Raw genomic sequence first — 24458 nt, 5'->3', positions numbered from 1 at the left:
AGGGGCCGCATAGACAGCATGAGAGGAACGCGGGCAGCTTTTACAAGCAAAGACTGGCCCCTAGCTGACAGCTAGCAAGAAAACAGGGAACTCCATCCTTCAACTGCAAGAAACTGAATTCACCAACAACCTCAACACGCCTAGAAACACAATCTTTTCCAGAGCCTCCAGGGAAGAGCGCAACTCAGTGGATGAGCTAATTTCAGCCTGGTGAGGCCTTCAGCAGAGGCCCAGCAGAGGCTCCTTATGCTCAGACTTCTTCTCACCCATAAAACCGTGAAATAATAAATGGGTGTTGTTATAAGCCATTAAGTTTGTGTTAATTTGTTCTGGCAGCAATAGAAAACTAATAAACTTTTTTTTTTTTTTTTTTTTAAGAAGCAAGCAAGCAAACAATTCTTAAGCAAAAGTGACTGAATATAATCCCCTTTCCTCATTGCAAACATGTGATGTAAGAGTCTTGGAGTTCTTTGATCAAAAAAAGTTACAAAAAAAAAAAAGTTACAATCTATGCCCCTCAGTATAATATGGCTGTCTACAAGGGGAGACTGAAGCTTTATGTAGGGCATTTTCTCTCCAGGGCTTTCTGGAAGACTCAAGAGTGGAGAATGGATTTCAGTGAGATCAAGACTCTAACCAGGACACTGTCCTACTCCAGTTGAGGAATGACAGGGGAGAGTGAGCTAGTGTGTGGAAGTCAGGTTGGAGAGGGAGACATCCATACTGAATGGTTCTGGAAGGGCGGGAGAAGCAGAAGGTAGGTCCAGTGAATCCAAGAATGCAAGAGGAGAAGGGGACTTGGGGAGAGATGCCTACAGTGGGAGTTGAAGATGGGGGGCTATGGAACATCCATGTGGCACCAGGAGGTGCCTGGATATTGAAAGGTGAAGCTCGGTGATTCTCAATTAGAGACTCCAATTTGGGAATAATTAACGTATGGGTCCAGAAGATGCTTATGGATTTCCTTTTGCTTTAAAATACAACAAGAGGAATGAGGAAGAGATACATATAAAGAGTGACAAACAGGATTTTGTGCGCTTGAGGTAACTAGAAAAGGACTGGAGAGAAATGAGGTTAGAAAAGATGAGAAAACTGTTGGCTGAGGTGGAATTAATTGGTATATTTACAAATAAACTACAAAAAAGGTATGCCCTAAAGAGTTCATGATCTCTTTTAGAGAAGAAAAAATAGGTGTTGGGGTGGGGCGGGGCGTGGGGTGGAAAAGGTAGAGAATGTTCCTGTTTGCCTCCAGGGAGCACTGCTGGATCCTGCTGGGCCCAGTGAATGTCGATGTGGGTGGAAATGGCTGCAAAAGCTGAGGTACAGAAAATGAGTCCCCCAGGCACCTGCACACACGCAGCTTCATAAACTGGGAGTGTCATCTCAGGAATGTTAGTAGTGTGTTCCTCTTGACTACAACATTCAGTGAAGATTTTAGCTACTTCCAGCATCATTTTCAGGGAATTTGGAGACTTCTCCCACTCCCTTTATTTTTCTGAAAACATTGCTGCTGTATTGGGTAAGATGGAAAAATCTAAGCTCCTGCAGTAGCCACCTAAGCATTCAAGAGCTTCCTCATGAAATGCTCACAGTGACTTTTCTTGATACCCTTTGCTAAATTCCAATCTGTGAAAGTATTTGAAGGCTGCCTCTAAGCAGCAGGGGCAGACAATAAATTGCCCGCACACCGGGCTTCCTGCTGAACTGCCAGCTGTGGGGAAAGCAGCCAGCCAGGGAAGGTGGCATTTAGGACACAGTGTTCCTCTAGAAAGGCTCAAAAAGAACTAAAATTTAACTCATTCTAAAGCATAAATGATCATTTTAGGTCTTGGGACCAGATGCCACACTTTTGTGATCTTTCCTGACACCTCTAATTTTGGCTAAGAATCAAAATAGTTGTTAAGGTTCTCTCAAACTCTCTGACACATCTAATGTCTAATCAAAACCGCATATGTGAAATGTCTCCAGGATCTTATATTGTTGCCTTTTAATTCCCTTTAGACGGATATTGTTGCATTTAAACACATTTCTACCACAAGAATTAAAAAGTACCTGAGTACTTTTATTCTACTCTGTATCACTGCCATACACACACACACACACACACACAAAATGTTTGGATCACTTAATAAGTTATAACATTCCATGTTTTAATAGTAATACAAGGACATAAATGATCATTTCCTGAGTTAACAGTGCAATGTAAAATTTAATCTGTATTGCTAATAAGACATTGTACGGCATAGAAACGTGATCAAAATGATCATTTACTTTATCATGTCATAAAACACAAGAGCTTACTGTAGAACAGTGATACACTTTAAATGGTAAGGAAGTTTGTGACTCATCACAAAAGACTCCTGTATAGACTTGTTGCCATGATTGATTCCAGGTCAAAGATCAGTAGTAAAATAAGTTATGGTACAAAATAAAGTCAACAAGTCATCTATACTGAAGGAATAGTTGATTTCATTGAAGAAACGGAAACCTGGATTCTAGCTGACCTTTTAGTTGGTATGTACAAAAATGGTCTCTTAAAAAATCCTAAATAATCACAAATTTAGACAAAAACAGTTGAGTAAAGGACAATGACAGCTCTTCATTATGCTGTAAAACTATGGATCTCATCTTTGGAAAAGTTCAGATCCTGCAGCAACCTGAAAAACAAAGACAAAGTACGTGATCCTTTGGGAAAATGTTTAAAAGAGGTAAGACCAAAGTTTACCATTATAACCATAGTGCTTTTTCATTTTCCCTGCTTAGTATGTACTTTCTTAAAACAAACAAACAAACAAAAAAAACCATTTCTTTAAAAAAAAGAAATGATCACTTCTAGAAAAACTAACATCATTTCTTAAGATCATCAAGTATCTAGTCAGTGTTCAAATTTTCAATTGTCTAATAAATACCATAATTATTATTATTTTTTTTAAAGATTCCATTTATTTATTCATGAGAGACACAGAGAAAGAGAGAGAGAGAGAGAGAGAGAGGCAGAGACACAGGCAGAGGGGGGAGAAGCAGGCTCCATGGAGAGAGCCCCACGTGGGACTGGATCCCAGGACTCTGGGATCATGCCCTGAGCCAAAGGCAGACACTCGACCCCTGAGCCACCCAGGTGTCCCTAAACACCATAATTTTAAAGTCAGTTTAATGCCAATTTAAAGTCTACTCATTGTGATTGAGTGATGTCTTTTAGGTATCTTTTGATCTAGAATATCCCTTCTCTCTTTCTCTCTGTCCTGCAATTTCTTTGTTGACAAAACCATATTTTTAAGTGCTGAGAATCCCAGAGTCTTCATTTTGCTGCATCTTTGTGGTATACTTTAATAATATGTTCCCATGGTCTCTTTTATGTTCCTCTGTCCTCTTTTTTTTTTTTTTTTAAATGTTCCTAGTCCTCTTATTTCCCACAGTTTAATAATTGGATCCAGAGGCTTTCAAATACAGGTTTGATTCTTTTTTGACAAGACTACTTCATTGGTGGTATTCTTCTGCCAGGAGGCACATAATACTTGACTGCCACTCTTTCTGGATGCTAACAACCACTGCTGGTCTACATACATATCCATTAGTTCAATAGTAACTGAAGTTGTGATACTACTATAATTCTTTCTTCATTTTTCAGCTCTGGAATTCTACAAAGAAAAACAAACTTCTGCTATATGCGGTTACCCAGTGGTACAGCTCATACAAGACAGAATAAATGCCTGGTTTTCCCCCCCTTTATTCATCAGTTTTCAAAGTAAGGAACTGATCCCCTTAGCATTCTATTTTCATTCTCCCAAACTGAACAAGACAAGCAGAAATACTCTTAAGTATAATTCAATTTGGAAAACACTGAGACTGAAATCTTAGAAGTACCTCTGTTTAAAATGCTGCTGAAAACAGAGAAAGGTAAATTCCTTATGATTTCACTCATGTGGAGTTTAAGAAACAAAATGAACAAACAAAAAAGAGAAAAAATAGGCCTTTGAATACAGAGAACAAAAGGGTGGTTGCCAGAGGGGAGGTAGGTGGGGGGATGGGTGAAATAGATGAAAGGGGTCACAAGTGCACTTATTGTGATGAGCACTAGGTTAATGTATAGAAATGCTGAATTATATCATATAATATATATTATATATGTGAAACTAACAACAGTATACATTAATTATACTTCATAAAAAATGGTGAAAATAAAAACATTTATTTAGTACTTACTGTATATAGTCACTGTACTAAGCACTTCACATGCCTACGTATTATTTTTTATTTCCTTGTACAGGTGAGTGCACTAAAGCTTATTAGAAAGGTTAACCGGTTCTAGGACGCCTAATTAGTGATTGCAAGATGACTATTAAGTGGTAGAATTGGGATTCAAACTCAAATTAGAAGCTTCTACACATACATACATATTCAAAGTACCAGTATGGTACAGGAGTCAGAGGGCCAACCTGGTGTAGCAGTCACACCTCTCGCTGCCTGGATTCATCCTACCTTTCCAGCCATACGTGCTGCCCCTCACTGGTGAGTGGCTTCATATTGACCACGCTAGTCTAGATTTTTGAATACTTGCATCCTCCATGTGTTTATTTGGTCCTCTGCCTACCCTGCCCTTCTCTGCCTCCGACTGGCAATGTTTTTGCCATCATTCAAAGAACAGGTCTTGGGCAGAATGGGTGGCTCAGTGGTTTAGCACCACCTCTGGCCCAGGTCATGATCCCAGAGTCCCGGGATCGAGTCCCACATTGGGCTCTCTGCATGGAGCCTGCTTCTCCCTCTGCCTGTGTCTCTGCTGTGCTCTCCCTCTCTCTCTCTCTCTCTCTGTGTTTCTCATGAATAAATAAATAAAAATCTTTTTAAAAAATTAAAATAAATAAAAATAAATAAAGAACAGGTCTTCCTGACCATGCAGCTCCTCTCTCTCCCAATACACAGCCCAAGGTAAAAGTAAATTGCCTCTTCCTGAATTTTCATGACACTTTTCTTTTACTTTTCATATAGTGCTTATGATATTCTGAGTCATATTTTAGTTATCAGTGTATGCATCTGTTTCCACCACTAGACAGTGTCAGCTTCAAAAGCAGAGACTGTTTTATTGATCTCTGTAATAAACAAGTGGGTATTTAGTAGATGAAAGCACCTTTACTACGCAAATAATTATCTTGCTCTTTATCTATACTAAAATAAAATCCATTTCGGAGTCCTTCTCTGTTACCATATCATATAAATTTAACAAAATTTCACCAAATATGGAGAATATGTTTGAAATGTTTATACATATGCAGCAGACATGAGATTAACCTTGGAGGGCCTTAAGGAGTGGGCATCACAGAGTCACTTTTCAGGATAGCAAAAACTGTGACATATTAAGAGTCCCATGTAACTGCCAAGTAAGAGATACACAACATCCATTAAGATGGTCAAGGCAAAAAAAAAATCAAAGAAACAGGAGTCCTAAATTAGGTGTCACAAGGGCAGATGCTATGAATTGCAAGTATAGGCACTCTTTAGAGATGTTGTGGATTCGGTTCCACACTACTACAATAAAATATTACAACAGGGCAAGTCAAATGAATTTTTTGTTTTCCAGTGGATATAAAAGTTACATTTACACTATACTCTAGTTCAGTAATTGTGCAATAGCATTACGTCTAAAAAAAATGTATATACTTTAATTAAAAAACATTTGATGGCTAAAAAAATGCTAACCATCATCTAAGCTCTCACCAAGTTGTAGTCGCTGATCACAGATCATCATAACAAATATAATAATAATGAAGAAGTGTGAAATAGTGTGAGAATTACCAAACCGAGACACAAAGTGAGAAAATGCCATTGGGAAAATATGGACTTGCACATTGCAAGGTTGCCACCAACCTTCAATATGTAAAAAATATAAAAAAATAAAAAAGCAACATCTACAAAACACAATCAAGGAAAGAGCAATAAAATGAAGAATGCTGTGAATCAGGCTAAATCTCACAAGGCAACTCCATGTAGCATGTTCAAAGGTGAGCAAAAGCAGACATCCCTATATAATGATCAGTAATACTCCTGAGCAATTCTAGGCAAGGCAATTAATGCAGGACAGAAAGATTAGTGCTAAGGTAAAGCTGAGAAACTAAAGCTGTAGAGATTACAGTCAATATTAAAATGTGACCTTCTATTCAGTTCCACACACAGAGGCTCCGGTGTGCAAGGAAATGTGCTAAGCCTTGCATGGAATGAGAATGAGAATGAAGAGCCCACAAACAGCCCACCATTCACGGGAGAAAACAACCCACTTCTTTAGGAGGCTGGACCAGGGATTCATCCTCAGTCAGGTAACTGTGCTAAGTGGCCTTAAAGACAGTCTCTTTCAATGCTGAAGACTACAAGATTCCCATCATGTAAAAGGATTATTATGCTGCGATCTATAAAGGAAGCATTAAGATACATCTAAAATGGTAGTGCCAGTAAAATAGAAGAATGTAGCTTTTAGCTTTTTTCTTTTTTAAAAATTATTTTACTTCAAACCACACTGTTAGTCTTCACTATCATTTTAATAGTTATGTTTTAGCTTTGAAAGATTAAAAAAGTTTAAATCATAATATTTTTTAAAATTTAAGTTGAGAGTGCTTAAACAAAAGAGTATTTTTCTGAAGGTATTAAAATCCAGAAATACACTTAAATTTAATTAAAATACTTTTTAAATACAACATGGAGAGAAACACTTCTCAATGTCTTTATCTATTGAGGTCAATCTTTTTCTAAATTAATTCAATTAAAAAACAAAATAGCAAAAAAAAAAAAAAAAAAAAAAAAAAAAGGCAAGAGAGAAAACTATCCAGAAAATGTTAGGTTCAGTCAATCAAATAAGGATGAACAGGGCATTTAAGGCAGTCGTATTTTAAAATCACCTAGCCACCCAATCACAGCGACATTTAACAAAATATTTTAAAGTTTCACTTTAGATTTAAATCAGAGCAAGATGAATTTTAAATAAGACAAACACTACCACTGATAATTCATTATCCATAGTCAACTCTTAGTCTTTGCTTATTTATGTCCTAGTCTCTCCTTCTGTCTTGCCATCTGGCTTTCAACTGCTGGAATTTACTAGCTTTTGTCTAATTGCAGAGAATGAAGAAAAGTCGAAAGCTACAGTGAGATGAACAATGTTTATTAATTACCATATGTTAGAAAGCTTTGGTGGAAGAAAAGTTGAATCCAATGTCCCACATAAGACTGTGGCACCAAACCCATGAATCTGTATCCACACTGCCGGTCATTAGCAGAGATCATCATTCACATCTAACCCCATGCATAATCCTGGCCTCCAACCTCTCACCTGCATGAGAGTTAAAAACTTGACTATTTTCTTAGGCTGTACCAGACTATTACAGTGTAAGTTTGTATGAATGGGAAGAACGGATAGCTAAGGCTATTGCTTTTCATGGAAGATTTTCATTTCACAGTGTTGGGTATTCTTTTCCCTAACACATTGCTACTCACCTTATTCCTTGTTCTGTGAATGGTGTTGGGCCACAGATGCAGATGAGGACTTTGGATCTGTCTAAACTTCTTTTCAGAAATTCAGAAAGAAGACCTGGTGAAATGTGTCCCTGCTTGCTATTCCACTCAGAAGTAGGTGCTGAGAGAACAAACTCAACCTGGAATCTAAAGAAAAGAAACATTTTTTAAAAGCCTATTATTTTAAACATATTATTAGTATGTTTCAAGTTCATGAAAATGTTTTCTTTTGTTCCCTTTGAGAACAATTTAATACCTGAAGATTGATACACTTGCGAGAAAAGCACCAGAAGAGATTGTAAGCAAAAATTTAACAAAACCATATAGGTAACTCCATATTTACTAAGCATCAGCTTTTGCTATGGCTAAGTAGAGTAATCTGGCATTATTTACTGAGTTCCAAGGGATCTCAGAGAACTCCACATTTCTATTAATAATCTGCTTGTATAAATCACAGTTCAGAGCAATTACCAAAGACATGTGCATTTTAATCCCCGACCTGAGCTTCTCCAAGGAGTTCCAGACCCCAGAGAGCCTATTTGACTACTTACTATTGCTGTCTCACTCACTTCAACCTCAACTTGTGATCTCCCTACCCTACACTTGATGTTCTCCTTGTGAATGGCACCATGGAACTTGGTTGCAAAGGCCAGGAGCCTGGGATTTATCTTCAGGATCTTTCTCTGCCTCACCTCCCATATGGACAACCTCACCAAGTCTTAGCTCCAAACTAGGTGTCTAGTCGTCTCAGTCTTCAGATGCTGCCCATCCTTGTTCTTCCTATAATGCTTCTATCATGCCCTACTCTTCGGTTCTCAGCTCAAGCATCATTTCCACAGGGGGAAGTACTGCAGCCCATCAGTCCTCTGATATATGTGTTGGAGAAATGTCTGCCTTTCCCTTTTCTTCAGCTTGTAAATATGTGGTCATCAAGACGATTATCCTACTGACGTCTGCCTTCCCTGCTAGATCATAAGCCCCATGAGAACAGGGACCATGTTTGCTGTGGCTGTCACTGCATCCCTAGTGGCCAACACACAGGAGGCACTCAAATACTAAGAAGTGAAACGTATGAAAGAAAAAGTAAGAATTAAGATGAGAAAGAAGAACATCAAACTAAATCTCACGATGTAACTACAGACCAATTTTTCCCAGATTTCTGTCATGTTAAGTGAACTGCTGGTAAAGGATCATAGTAAATTACAAACTTTCTCCAATGTAGCAAACACAATTAATTCTTACCATTTTTTATAGCATCAGATCAAAATATTTTCTATATTTTTCTGGGGAATAACTGAGGTATTTTCTCAAGACTAGCAGAAATTAATCATCCATTCATGTCAATCTTAAGAAAGAGCAGAAATAAACATTTTCTCTTGTGAAGGGGCCTGGGGAGCCGAATAACAGAAACAAGATGTGGCTGGTGCTGCTGCCCTCACATTGCTGTGCTGCAGCTGAGATGAAGCTCCCCAAAACTGAGGAGCACAAAGCAGCACACACCAACTCAGAGTGCCTGCCAGGGGTGAGAGAACCAGTCCTAGCTCTCACCCAGACCCCAGCCTCTCGGGCTTATTTGTCCATTTAGAACAAGGTGGAAGAGCCATATAATCTCTATAGAGATTCTGATTTTATATTTAAAAGCCCTACAGAGTTATGTTCTATTTCTTACCTTTGAGGCTCCCATATAGTTTTAGCAGCAATACAATCTACTCTGTACAAAACAGTTTCCCCAAATACTTTCACTGATTTTTTCCTTGCTAGCATTTAAAATGAAGATTCTTTCGGATAATTTTAGCTAATTCCAGAATGTCATATTTGTCTACTGCTCCAGGAGGGCAGAATCCTTGTCTGCTATATTTAGTACTGTATCCAGGCTTGGCTTGAGGTAAGTGTGCAAAAATGCTTGATGAATGACTAAAGAAATGTATTTACAAAGAAGGTATACTGTCCAAAACTAAAAAAGAACAAAGTCATGTTGACATCTATGAAATCACATTAAAAAATCCACATGAATTCGTAAGTACATTTTTCTGGGAAGACCTTTCATTGGATTATCAAAGGAGACCCAAAAGCAGCTGCAGAACTACTATCTTAAGACATTTCCAATTACACAGAGACAACTAGATAAAAGACAGCAACTGTATTATTAAATAAAACATAAAAATGTATCTTCTCTGGCTCTATTTCCAACAACTCTGTCACTGGAATAAAACTGCTAAAAAATATAAACCAATACTGGTATCCCTCTCATCTGAAAAAAAAAAAATCATAAGTTTCCTTTATACTGAGATGTTTAAGAGAAAAAAAAACAAACCTAGTCATTGGCATACTTTCTGCAGACATCTACTAATGGGTAGTAAATAACCGTGATCCTAACATAAACAGTGTGAACTTCTTATGCATTTCATATTTGTTCACACACACACACTGGTCCCCTGGCCATAACTTTTGGGCACTCAATGGAAAACGTGAACAGTCACCTGAATGCAATTTTTATGTGTATTGTAAAGAGGCTGCTGTGCTGCTTAACCCCTTTACAGGAACTAAAAGAGCTTAAACTGGAATAGGAACAATACCAAGTTAAGACTCAAGAATACTTTTAAAGAAGGATTCCTTCTTACCATATCAAGATATAGATGGTTACTATGGAATCCTCTCTTCTGGATTATTCTGAAAGAAGTATCTGAAATAATTAGAGCCTTGAAGCATAAGGGTAAATGTCCTAAAATTCCTTTCTGCCCTATGATTTCGAAATGCAGGAAAGGACCAGAACTCTTGAAAATGTTACCTGAAAACAAATTTAGATAATCCATAAAGTGAAATCAACATAAAAAGAGAGTGAGAAAGAGAAAAAAAAAAAAAAGATCTGCTTTTGGGGAATGCCTGTATTGTCTAAATGTCAATGGAAGTAAATAAGCTTGTGAAAAAACAATTTTAGAGGAGACTGATAATGATCTGAGATGAAAAATCTTGAAATACAAATATATTTATTCAGTCTAAATCCTATGCAGAGCCTGCAGTCATCCAACAACCCATTCCCTCCCCCTCCAGCCAATCCGTTTCCAAAAACTACTTCCTCCACATTTCTTAGACATGTCCCCTACCTTCCTATATTTACTGCCACAACTACACATCAAGCCCTTATACCTCTTGTCTAAAAGACTGCTCTAATACCATGAACCCTAATCTATCTGACACATCATTGCCATATTAGTTCTCCTAAAAACCCCGATCCCATCTTACAACTTCTTGTTTACAAAGCCCCTGTGATTTGGCACTGCCTAGAGAAAAGTATTTCAGGGTATTTGGGGCCTAGATTTCTATAGATAAAGAAAAATACTAGATGATATGGTATTTGTCTTTCTCTAAGTGACTTATTTTGCCTACCATTATACCCTCTAGATCCATCCATGTTGCTGCAAGTGGCAAGATTTCATTCTTTTTTATGGCTGAATAATACCGTATGATTTCACTCATACATGGAATTTAAGAAACAAAACAAATGAGGAAAGAAAAAAAGAGGAGAAAGAGAGATGAACCAAGAAGTTTGTCTTAACTACAGAGAACAAATGGATGGTTACCAGAGGGGAGATGGGTGGGGGTGGGGGAAATAGGTGGTGGGGATTAAGAGTACACTTATCACGTTGAGCACTGAGTAATGTACACAATTGGTGAATCACTATATTGTACATCTGAAACTAATACAACAGAGTAGGTTAACTATGCTGGAATCAAAATGAAAAACTTAATAAAAAGAAAAAGAAAAAAGCTATAAATAGCAGGAAGACTTGCTATATGCTCATAGGAAAATAGCTTGCGAAATAAATAGCTAGGGGCTAAAATTTCATAAAATATACATATTATGTAAATGTATCTCAAAATAAATCTGATGGAACACTAGTAGTCTTCCAGATATTAGAGGTAATCCACGAGAAAAAGCTAACCTATCAAATGAATTTGGGACTACTGGGTTAAGAAAAGTTACAGATTTCAAAATTTCTCAGAACCCTGAACATGCTAATTTCACAGCAAACCTTCAAAGAGGTGATATGGTACACATTGTTTCTCAAACTTATTCATTCACAGAGCCTTTTAGAGGGGATCCCACGAATATTTCAAAAAATACATTTCAAGAAACCCCAAATGAGGAACATCTGGGAGGAACAGAGTGTTTCAGGGTCCAGGCTACGGGCCCATATCCTGAGCACAGCATAGGCTAGAGAAAGAGAAAGGGGTTTGGGCACATTTTCAATTTACTTGTGCCTCTGAGGTCATCAGCTTTTGCTATCTCAATTGGACTGAAACATTGCTAGTCCTAATGCGGACACCAGAGTACAGAAACATAGCCAGTCATTACCTAGAGAGCCTGTTGGTGATAAAGGGAGATGAGCTTCCCATGTTCTTGGAGCTTCCCATGTCCACTTCATAGATACTTATTAATATATGAATTACACTTAAGGTCTCTCATTCCCTGATTTTAACCTATTCTGTTTCTTTGGCTGATAGTGATCTAAAAGATGATTAGAAGTGATCACCAACCACTAAGATTCCTTTTAATATATATATAATCAATGGTTTTGCTTTTTGCAAAGTTATTTCACACTTTTCTCCATTAGGCTCTGTATAGAGTTCAACAAAATTAGACTGTGCTCTTTTGGTAAATCACTCAACATACTGGTCCTCATGTTTTTTTTAAAAGATTTTTATTTATTCATTTGAGAGATAGAGCGAGTGAGCACAACCCAGGGGGAGGGGCAGAGGGAGAGAAAAAAAGCAGAGTCCCCGCTAAACAGGGGACTATAAACAATGATGATGAAGCAGGGTTCCATCCCAGGACCCCAGGATCATAACCTGAGCTAGAGGCTGACGCTTAACTGACTGAGCCATTCAGGCGCCCTTGGCCCTCATGGTTTTTTGCTCCTAAAATCCTATTACCCAAATTACTTTTCCTGTTCACAGAAATGCTAACTGCTTCCCAAAGCCCAGTTCAAAAACCCCTCTTCCCTGAAGCTTTGCCAACCCTGCACTCACAAAAACACTCTTACTCTTCCTAGACCTTTCTAACAGGATTTGTTCATTTCAACACACAGACTTCACAGTTACTGCTGACCTTCAGAACTTCTCCACCATGAGGGTATCCTTACTCACTCTTTCCCTAACATTAAGCACATTTTGCAAATAGTGAGCACACAAATACCTGAAGTGGTGCACGTGATCCATTGGTGCACATAACGGGGTACACAATCCCCTGTCCATTGTGCCCCACTTCTTTGCCACTTGGGATTCCTTTCTCTCTTTCCCTTTTGCCCTAAATGTTAACCTCATCCTTTCTAAAGGAAAAATAATGACCCAACATATTAAATGTGTGGGGTATAATATTCTGTGCTGGGTACTTTCTAGAGGCTATTTGTCAAAATGTTACCAATGGCCTTGGTATTCTTTGACCTTATGATTCTTCTGCTGAATTTTTACCCTGCACAGAGAGGTACAGAACAACTTCTAATCACTATGCCCACCAGCGGGGGATTGATTAAATACGTCATGGTATGCTTACACGACTGAATATAATGTAGCTATGAAAACTCATAGTGTAGTGCAGGTTTTCCCAACTAGCACTACTGGCATTTGGGGATGGATATTTCTTTGTTGCGAGAGATTGTCCTGTGTACTGTAGGATGTTAGCAGCATTCCTGGCCTCTACCAACCAGATGCCCTCAGTTGTGGTGATAAAAAATGTTTTCAGACATAAATGCCTGTGAAGTCATGGGGATTAGGGTGAAGAGTTGACGTTACAGACAAAAATTACTCCAGATTGAGAACCACTGGTTTAAAGTATTCTATACACAGAATAGGTGTAATACACTAAGTAGAAAATGTAGTTATAAAATGTATAGTTATTATGACTACATTATTTAAAAAATATGAAACAAAAAAGATGAGTATGCATAAGAGCATGCGTGTTTGTGTGTTAAAGCCAGAGGCAGCTTTACTAAAAGAAGGTTATTTTCTCTAAAAATGACTGCTCTGAAGGGGAAAGAAAACGCTGGTTATATTTATATATTACGAAATATTGCCCAGAAGTCAATCTCATTGTCAAGCTATCCCACCCCTCAAAAATCAGTCTGCAAAAGCTGAGAAACTCACAGAGCTAGGGAATTCTGCTGAGATGGGACCTCATGCATAACACTGTGCAGTAGTCAAGAGAAAGATGAGTGAAATTCAATTTGCATTCTAGTTTACATAGTAATTAGCTACATCTACTACCATACATGTTTGCCTTCTGTTTTCTCTCAATTTTTTTAAGGAAAATAAGTGTGTGGGATTTTGCTAGATTTGAAATGTTGTGAATGAAGTCTTACCTAACTGGAGTTAAGAGTCAAGTGTAATAACATATTTGGATAAAAATCAAGTAAGTGGTTTTCTGTTCAAATTTTATGCTTACTGGAAACTTGACTGAAACAGAAATATCCAAAAAAAGTGCTTATGATATACCTGTGTTACAATTCTATTAAGTTTAGCCATGTAGGTAAATAAAGAGGTACATTCCTTGGATTGCATGAGAAAATAAGCCAACACAGTATGCCTGTATTATATGGGCACATGGTAGAAGCTCACATGTCTTTTTTTTTTTCTTTCACATGTATTTAATGAATAAATGAATGTTACAAATATGCTAATTCTGGGTAGGTACCTACTATCACACTGGCCCCCATGCCCAAACAATTCTATGACGTAGGTATGGATATCCCTATTCCACAAATGGAAAAACTGAGGCCTAAAATGCTAACTGAAATACAGATGCGACCAACTAAAACAACCTTAGGTTAAATCTAAACTTTCACTTTCCTTTTCTGTGTGGGACTCAATAATCAATCAATAGTGCTACAAAACCCACCAATAAGCCCTGAAGCCAGGCTTCTCATAAAACCTCAGAATACGGTAACATTCCTGATAAACATGGCAAAGCCATCTCTATAAGCATAGCCAGCCTTTTTGTTTTCCAGTGAGGGCCTGACAGGAGTCTCCAGGGAGCATAAATTATATGCTAGAAGTCAGTGCCAACAGAGTGCTTCAAGCAAGGACAGCTATGTCTCTGGGAAGAGGAAGGAGGGGGGTTAGTGAGGAGGCAGAAGGAGGGGGGGGGGAGAGAGAGAGAGAGAGAGAGAGAGATAGAGAGAGAGAGAAAGAGTGCACACACAGGAGCCCACAGCAGAGCAAGAATAGAAAGAGAGGGCACAGAAAAGGGGAAGATAAAGGCAGGCCAGAAGTCACAACACATCACTTCTTTCTGCAAGGTGGAGAGTAGGCCTCATCTGGTGAGAGCCATTAGAACCAGTCATCCACATGTGAAAGAAAAGGGGTCTTTCTCCTTGAGTGTTCACCCTCAACATTCTAGCCTACAAGATCCACCAACCCAGGTTACTAGAGACCAAAACAAAACAAAACAAAACAAAACAGTGTATATTCAGAGGCTGTCAACACATTTCTTTATACCAAATACTTCTTAAATCAAGTTTAACTCCTATTGAAAGACTACAAGTACAATGTCTGTTCATTAAAATCATACTAAAAGGATCTTCTTATATAAGGGAACTATCTTAAAATATAACTTTATCAAAACACTGCCAGAAATATTAAAAAAAAAAAAAACACCTCAAGTCAAAAAGCCCAGCTATGTTGTTTTAATTATTTTAAATGTTTGTTTAGAAAATGGGAGCTCATACAGGTAATACAGATATGAAACTCATGTACATAGAGTTCTTCTAAATCACAATTCAATTATCTGAAGCAGGGCTTCCCAGTTTTCAGAGTAGTTATACAATTTTCTCTAATTCTCGCATTAGCCTTATGAAATAAGTAGGAAAGGCATCATTATTTTATTTTGAAGATAAAGAGATGGGCCCAAAGAGCTAAGTAATTTTTGAGTAAGTTTCAAGCTGGTGAAGAGTAGAATGAAAACTAGAATGTAGGGCTTCAAGCTTTTTGATTCATGCTGCTTCTAATTTTCCACTTTGAAAATAGTGAAAAACACACTTGTAAACCCAGGAATTTGTATTTCTTTAAACCATGCTTTGAACTGCCATATAGCTACCTAGATATAGAAAATACTCTTAGGTTTACGGTTTTAAGTATGTAAGAAGACTAAATACCTCAAGGATAAATAAGTTCAGGTCATCCTTAATTTGTGAATGTTATTTATGAAGAGAAAAAGAGGAGGAAGGCTGGAGGAAGGAAAAGCCAGTGGTGGCCAAGCATTGCCTTAGATAGGTCACTTCCAGAGTATTCACAAGAAAAGGAGCCCCAGAACAGCTGTGTTTCTGATGTCTTTAATTCCAACTTTCAAAAGGCGTAGAGTTTTATCTATACTATATGATCCTCTACATATTTACCTCAGATATTTTGTGTGAAGTACTTATGAAGTCCAGAATCTCTTAAAAATAGCTTTAGAAACCTTTGGAAAGTATGACAGCTAGTCCCATTCACTCTTCTAAAAAGGTCCTTCAAAATTTCTTACTGCTTTTAAATCTGTTTACAGGACATGAGGCATATGCCCATTTCAATCATCTTATTTCAGCTGACTGTACTAGGGCTTTTTGCAATGAAACAGATTTCCGTGCTTTCAATTTCTACCACAGTTCAGCCTGACTCATTGCCTATCCCACCATTTCCCAAAGTGTGCACTGAGGACCACAGCCATTAAGTGTTAATGTAAATAAACAAAAATGAAGAAAATCTTAACCGTGTATAAAGAATCCCCCCATCTTGAAAAGTCACAATGGACATTAGCATATGAAAGGCCCTAAGAAATTCCGTAGTAAAGAAAAATATTTTTTGCTTTGTCCATCTCATCAAATTTATTAGATTTGTACCCACTATAACTAGAAAATCTTGAATTATCAAATTATCTATACCAGATCATTTTCAATGAAACCCAACTCAGTACAGGTCACACAAATGTAAAACTCAGTATATATTTTATTGATACATATATGATGTCATATTAATCTTATCAAACAAGATTTCTTTGGGGGAGGGGTCTTAACATTATTTACATTGAAAGAATTATTGATTAGTTTATTTTGTCTTTGAAGGAGCTTCCTGGCCAATTAAAAACTCCAATCAAAGGAGATGAGGCCTAGACTGACTATACATTTTTGAATATTTAAATACAGAGCTATTACCAGTTTGATACCTTTTATCTTTAAATGCTAATTTCTCCAACTGGCTTCTCCAAATTATATCATCCTCTGTTTTATTGAAGAACATCAGCTTCACTTTCCTTAAAAGAAAAAAAAACAACAACTCAAAAAGAACTATTTCGATTACATTTAAAATATGCATGAATGGAAGAGTCTAAACATAAACGGGCATGAAATGCTTCTTAGTGCCAATTAAGTAACAAAAAATATCAAAAATAAAAGAATCAAGTTAATAAGACAGCTAGGACTGGAGGACGTAGGGTAAGAAATGATAAATGAGGGAATGAGAATATGTCTATTAAGGTCCACTGAGTATTTAATTAATTTAGAATACCTTATACTAAGCTAACAGCTTCACAAAGGACAGTAATTAAAGATAAAATTACATACCTGAGACTGGGTATGTTAGTCAAAGCATAATTCAGTATTTTAACCATTGGTGTGAAGCCTGTTCCAGCTGCCAATAAAAAGAGATCTTCTAATTCTTGGAACTGGGATATTTTAAAATTGCCCTCAGGATTGCTTACGGAAACAAAATCTCCTAAACAATGAAATATAAACTAAATCAGAAAAAAAAAATCAGGGAAACTGAGGTTAAGCTAGTTGAATTTAGAACACTGATGAGTAACAGGGTGAATGCATAACATTCAGACTACACCTTAGTTTTTAAAATGTATAAGGAGTTTTGGGAATAATCATTAAGCTCCCAAGTATGTTCAGATTATATCATTCTAACCAAATTAATAATGAGGTTTCATTACACTCATTTCCCATCATCATTTTCCCAAACCACCTGGAGCCTCTAATTTACAAATTACTGGCAAGTATTTAAGTATAAATTATCAGTAAAGGATTGATCGCTAAACTAAATTATAAGCACCTCAAAAGCAGAGTCCATGTATACCTGTCTTGCACAGTACAAGGTGGAGAATATACACTCACTACTTTCATATTGATTCTTAGCCACAGCAACAAAAATAAGAGAGAAAATGGAAATAAAAATGTATTCTAAAGCCTTATGTTAGTAAATGTGCTAACATCACCTCCATCAAATCTTTGAAAAGACCTACTGATTAAAAGAACAGCTGTTCTGAATTTAATGCCTATAAAAACAAAGACCAGAAACTGTACTTAGAGCATTCAATCTAGAATAAGAATATTTGAGAAACATTTTTTCTGCAGTGCATTTGATATAATCACTATGTATCACTCATATAAGAGAACTGCCTTTAGGACATCTCAGAAATTTTCGATGTAATTTTAAAAATAAAAAATACAGTTAAACATTTTAAAAACAATTTCAAATACTTTGCTTTATTATTTTTAATGCTCATAATATTTTCCTTCTTGTTTATAGTAAGCAGGATAGTAAGAATCTTTTAGTAACTGATGAATTAAGTATTAGAAAGGAACAGATGCTCCCTGTTCAAAAGGACCATAAGATCAGAATATCTTCAGGAAAAAGTCAGCTGACTGTTTACTAAAGATGCCTCAAAGAATGATGTTAACTTGATAACTTTTGTCAGCAGTCCAGTCCTTCGAATGTCAGACAACTGATTAGACTCAGGCAAGGTACCTGATTTTAATCCAGTTCACAAGATAAAATACACCTGCCAGAATGGCAACTGATTACAGAAGGCAACCCTTACCTCGTGAACTGAACATTACACACCCCATCCAGGGCATCTCATTCCCAGTATCAGAACATTTGGAAGCCCAAAACAGTCATATAACAGTTGCTCAATGAACATGGAATTGAAACAAAGAAGCGGATAATTTCATAGGGTAGCTCATTTAGGCCATGATGAGGCTTCATGAGTTATCACTACCATGCTGGTATGTCATCCTCTAAGTGACACAAGTATTTGTACTACGTCTAGCTCCCCAGGATGAAGCTGAAAAAAACACTCATCTAGTCCTTTGGGCTTTCCTTTTCCATGCTCTAGGCTAATTCTCCACCCTGCTCTTTACACTATCTCTATAAATAGGTTATGAGAACATCAGTTTAGTGTCCGCATGCTATATTACAATCATGTCAGTCTACCACAGGATGAACCTCACCCTCACTAGATTTGCAGCCATTCAAGATTCTTTAGGTTCACATTTATATTCAGTATTTTGATTTATGTAACCAAAGAGGACTAATCACATCCATTATGTATACACTGGCTTAACGTTCAGAAAGCAACAACCTTTCTTAATTTTCAAATTTTAGTGATCTACTTCAATGATACCTGGATGTTACTGCGAATGCTGTGTTAGAAATAGGAAAAGCACTTTTACTGTGAAACAGAAGGCAATGAAAAGTTGAAGATACAGAAAAAGGGACAGAAATAAGAATAGGGGTCTTGAAATCTTAGTAAATTTCATTATAGTCTTTTTATTCTTCCAGAGTACATTTATTGAGAGCCTATTATGTGCCAAGTGCCATGCTAGGTACAGGAACTACAAAGATAAGTTAAGATGATCTTTATCCTCAACCTCAAAGTTACAGTCTGTAAAGAAGGAATGTTATTTATTCTTATCCTGGAGCTATGAACAAAATGTTCTCCTGAGGGGCTCAGTAGAAGGGAGGCTTCATAAGGGACTGATATTTTGTTTGGGTCTTTAAAAAAAAAAGGTTCCTTGACAGGTAGAGAAAGGGGTGATGGGCGTCCTACGTGAGGCGCCTGCACGTACCTATGCATGAGGATGGCAAATTTGTGGGACTCTGAGCAGCACAAGCACTCTATATTTATACTAGTAGTTACAGCGAGAGAGGAAGCTGGAACAATCATGAAAGTCTGTGTAGGCCATGCAGAGGACTTAATGAGTTAAGTGATGGATGCCCATCAGAAATTTCAAAGCTGCAGTACAACATGATTAAATGTATCCCCAGGGCAGTTGGAAATGCAGATAAACAAAAAAGAGAAAGACATTGTTAGAGGCAACTGCGAGAGAACAGCGCTCATGAAAGAAATGATGAAGGCTTGATCTGACAGGGTGGCAGAAGGGATAGAAAAAAAAGAGAAAAAAGTCACTGGGCGGCAGACTCACTAGAAGTTAGTGGCTGACTGGACCGGGAGAGAGAAGATGGAGTCAGAGGTGACTCAGGCCTGCAGACTGAGCCAAGGATGAACAGTGAGGCTGTAAATAATAAAGATGAGGAATGTGGTAGTGAGGATAGGTTGGGTGGGACAAAGAGAATATGACTTTGGTAGTAGACATGTTGAGTTTAATTAGTTGATAGACTCTCACGTGTACATAACTAGAGGACAGTATAACATGGGATTCAATCTAGAACACAAATGAGGTTTATAAAGAATACCAACCAATCTGAAGATGATCAAGCTCTGGTGTGAAGAGTCCAGCAGCATAGATTTTGATCAACAAGTAGATGTATTTATTGTTGAGAACTGGTTCCTTGAGCTCTGAGAGTAGGAAATCTGATACAGGTGTATATGGCTTCACTATTTCAGTACCTAGAAAAAGTCATGACAAAGAAATTCAATTCTAAAAATTTAAACAGCTCTCAATAAAGATGAAACATTCTAATTTTATGATGCCAGCAGTACATATTTAAAACAGTATTTTTAATGTGTATATAATTCTAACTATATTTTCTCTCTCTATATATATATGTATATATATCCCAAGCCTATGTGTGCTCAAATAATTTACACAAATCATTACTTTACCCATCATATAAACAATGTATTTTTATTAAGTGTGGCATAAGATGATAGAGATTTATGGTAATAAATTTAGACAACCATCTGTTTTATCGGAACATAAACTTTATAATGGGCCTACAGAAAAAGAAAGGAACCAAAAGTTTACACAGAGATGTAAGAAGGTATTTACATAATAACTTTAATTATTCAACAAATTTTTAACAATTGCTACTGATGGTCACTGGGATCATTTGGGTTGAGAAGGGGAACAATTTCACTTTTTACTTTACACATTTTGAATTGTCTTAACGTTCTGATATGTGATACATTACTTTGGCAACTGAAGGAAAATATGTTAATCTGACTACTTCTAAGAATATAATATTAAGAAAAAAAAAAGAATATAATATTAAGAAAACAGGATAAATTTAATAAGAATTGATGTTATATTTTAGCTAGCCAAATTCCAAAGAAAGAGGAGTCACCACACACTGGAAAGACCAACATTTTATATGTGGCTCCGTGATATATACATAATTCATCTACCTGTAAATGATAAGTCATCAACAATAACTGTACTAGGGAGGATGCCAGGGATTGAATGACAGCCTGGCAGTGGTGGTGATGTAGAGAGGAGCTCCCTAGTGTCATGGTAACATGCTGCACCTACCAAGTTCTGGCTGGCAGTCAGCTGGCCTGACTGATGTGAGAATGTGACCTTCTGCAGCTTTGAAAGACCAAGAAAATGGTAGATGTGGTTAAGAAGGGTATTTAAAACAAGTACATAAGGTAACTTTAGGATGAGAATGAAGGGGAAAATTCAGTCAAGAATATCTTCATAGAGCTTCTTATTCCAGTGGCATATGTAAGGAAATCATTTATAATCACCTACTCATTCTGAAAATGACACAATCTGACACGGTTACTAAGATATAGTTTATGTGTTGCCGGTAGTTGTCTCCCCAAAGAAACACTTGGGAACTCCCTCACCTCTTTCCTTTACAGTTTCCTGAGGAACACATTACAGTGCTGATGGAACTCTCTCTCTCTAACAGTGGCAGCTTCTCTGTTCCCTAAAGTGATGAGGCATGGCTATGGCTCCCACATGGAGGAACATTGGATCTACAAACCTGGAATTGGGCTATCACTCACTCAGCTGACAGAAACCTGTATTAGTAACTTAAATGGTTACTTCCTAAAAGGGCAGTACTGATTTGAAACTGCTCGTAAGTAAGGAACATGTTTCCCCAAAGCCTCTATTCACCTTACCTGTAATAGTTAGCTTGAGGTAAACATGTTGCCCAATGGGCACCTGAAGGTGAGTGCTTGGTGGCAGCATCAAGCAGAAAAGCTTCGTATCATGAGTAACACATTCCTTGGAAATTAACTGGCACTTTCTGTAGTTCAAACCTAGAAAGCAATTCATTTTCTTATTGATGAATAAATAAGAAGTAACACTAGACCCACTAAGTGAAAGCAGAGACCCAGCTTCTATGGTTTAGCAAGCTTGAATATCACTAAATAAAATGCCTGTTGTGCTTTAAAAATTTATCAGGAGTCTGAAAATCTTACAGTCAGAATTTCATTTTATTTACTGAAATATATATTTTCTAAAACCTACCAATACTTTTATAGTTTGAAAAACAAACTTTATTGAGTCTTATTTTCTCATGTCTGTAATAATAGCATATTAAAAGCATTACATTCTAAGAAATTAAAACCTAATTCACCTCTCCATCAATTCACTTTTTAAAAAATTTCACCTTTTAAGCTTTATATTCACAGCTATATAACTACATTACAAATGTGAAAAATATTTGATAATCAAAAAAAACTACGTTCTAAAGTCTTTTCTTACAGAGTGGTCTTGGAATTCAAATATTTCAGGTTTAACAATATTAGTGCTATTAAATAAAACGTCTTTGATAAATGCGGGAAAAATAAACATTCTATTTCTCTATGTGTATGAATGAATTATAGAGCTTTTTAATTCTCAAGAAATGATTAAAACAAAAAAATAAATTTTTATGTTTAAGAGTGTAAGTTTTCATTATCTGGAAAATTAATTTAAGTGAAAAATGAAAATTCCCAGTTTGTTCTACTAATATACAAATAAACAAAAGAAACAGTTTCTATTCATACTGAAAATATTTGAAATTAATATCCCAAGCTCAGAAAATATACATTATTTGCATACAGAGCAAAATAATAGCATTTAGGTTAGAAGAACTTGTTACAGAAATTCCAAAGGCATTAATATTTTCATTTACAAAACTCTTGTGAACATAAACAGCATGCCAGACCAGACTGATGATACTGGCTTATTTCCTTTCTTATAAAACAGCATTTACAGAAAACAATTTCTTTTCCTAATTATCCTCTCTTTTTTTCTTAACCTAAAAATATTTAAGTAGGTACAAATTTACTCCAGATCTTAAATACCTAATAATCAATGGTTTGTGGAAAACTGAAATTCACTTATAATCCTAAGAAATCATTTTGGCCATGGTTTCACCCAATTCTCTTCCTCCCTTGTCCCTTTGGGCCCTAAAGACCCTGGTCACTAAATCTTTCCACTTGTTCCCATGGTAGCCCTGTACACACATACCTTCAGAGTGTAGCACTGTACAGCAAAACCAAAGGGCATTACTGAAGTCACCTCATTTTTAGTGCCAGCATGTAGCTTAGACCAGATTACAGCTAAAGGACTCATTTGTATATCCTAGAACACCTAATCCAGTATCAGACTGACAAAGGATCAATGAACAAAGTCTCAGCTAGAAGGAGAAATGAAGGTTCAAATGATCTCCTTGTCCTTTCCTTTCTGGGACCCAGAGTGAGAATATAATCAGAGACCCACATATTATATGTCTAAACATTTGAATATATATATTTACAAATACCACTTTCATGTTTGGGCCACTTTGAAAGAGATGAAAATAAGACAGCAAGATGCCAAAGCACTGCATGGTTCCGGAGTACGCACAACTTCATGTGTGCTGGGTAGAAGAGATAATTTAAGAGAACAAAGCACAGGGAAGTCTTCTTTGCAGTATTTCTCTATTTATAGTAATTTTGAATGCTTACTATAGGCAGCAAAGAAACATGGATGTACAGGCAAATGTTGGGGAGAAGTGTGAGGGTAGCTCTTCTTACACCTGCAAGAAGTTCTGTTCCATTATGAGCAAGTAGCTTGCCTGTGGAATCAGAGGCCCCACAAAAAAAGGCTGAATTAAATGATTGCTTACATTGTGTCCACAAGCATATTTATGAGCACAGACAGTACCTCAGAGTGTGTGTATGTGGGTGTGTGTGGGCGTATAATGTGTGTGGTGTCTGCAGTTAAGAAACTATGACTAAAGTATGAGTCAAAAAATAAAAAATAAAAAATAAAGTATGAGTCAAACCATGCAAAATTGTCAGCTTTCTAGGTTAAAAACTGTAGAATATCAGCAATTTTATATAGTTCAACTTAGATTAAAAAGACAAATTCAATACATATATTTAACATGTAGGTTTATATGTGGCTGCTGACATCAAAATTGTTCAAAATTTTTAAAACTCTTCTTTATAATTTTGTATCTTGATATTCATTTTTTTACTGAATTGTTTGTTGGTAAATCTATAAAACTAACTTTATCTGGTGATCAAAGACCCCACAGTAAAGGCAACTGCAATCAAAATAAAATTTTAGGTTGGATACAGAAATAGTAACCCAATTTATCGGTTTCTGACCCTTAATAGACAAACAAGTTCCTCAGCCACACACACACACACACACACACACACACACACACACACGCACAATTTACTCATCATTGTCACCTTTGGGGGGAAAAATGGGAAGCATGCAATTTATAAATAGTAGTCTAGTTCCACTGATATAGCTTAAAATATCACATACAACATTTGGATTAAAGGTAAAAATAAAATAGTTTCTCCTCTCTAATTATGTTCTTTGCTCTATTTTAATCTTTTGTATAAGTAAATCCTAGATCTGATATGAGAAGGTTATCACATTAAAAGCCTTCAATTTACAGGGCGCCTAGGTGGCTCAGTTGGTTAAGTGTCTGCCTTCAGCTCAGGTCATGATCCCAGGGTCCTGGGA

General features: G+C 36.8%; 1 protein-coding gene across 5 annotated transcripts in view; it reads right to left on the bottom strand.

Moving 5' to 3' along the window:
* Positions 1 to 2129: 2129 nt before the first annotated feature.
* The window catches only part of CYB5R4 (cytochrome b5 reductase 4), an 85168-nt gene continuing 62839 nt past the window's right edge, over positions 2130 to 24458 (bottom strand). For all 5 annotated transcript variants that reach the window (XM_026007436.2, XM_026007435.2, XM_026007433.2 and 2 more), the window contains 6 exons: positions 21620 to 21760; positions 20009 to 20158; positions 17088 to 17238; positions 16691 to 16777; positions 7480 to 7644; positions 2130 to 2657 (listed from right to left, as the gene is read on the bottom strand). In XM_026007436.2, coding sequence (XP_025863221.1) covers positions 2603 to 2657; positions 7480 to 7644; positions 16691 to 16777; positions 17088 to 17238; positions 20009 to 20158; positions 21620 to 21760 — 749 coding nt within the window. In that variant the 3' untranslated portion in view covers positions 2130 to 2602. The remainder of the gene's footprint in view (positions 2658 to 7479; positions 7645 to 16690; positions 16778 to 17087; positions 17239 to 20008; positions 20159 to 21619; positions 21761 to 24458) is intronic.

The sequence above is a fragment of the Vulpes vulpes genome, chromosome 1 (genome assembly GCF_048418805.1).
Source record: "Vulpes vulpes isolate BD-2025 chromosome 1, VulVul3, whole genome shotgun sequence".
NCBI classification, from domain to species: domain Eukaryota; kingdom Metazoa; phylum Chordata; class Mammalia; order Carnivora; family Canidae; genus Vulpes; species Vulpes vulpes.
The sequence above is the reverse complement of the archived record's forward strand: the minus strand, read 5'-3'. Positions and strand labels throughout refer to the sequence as shown.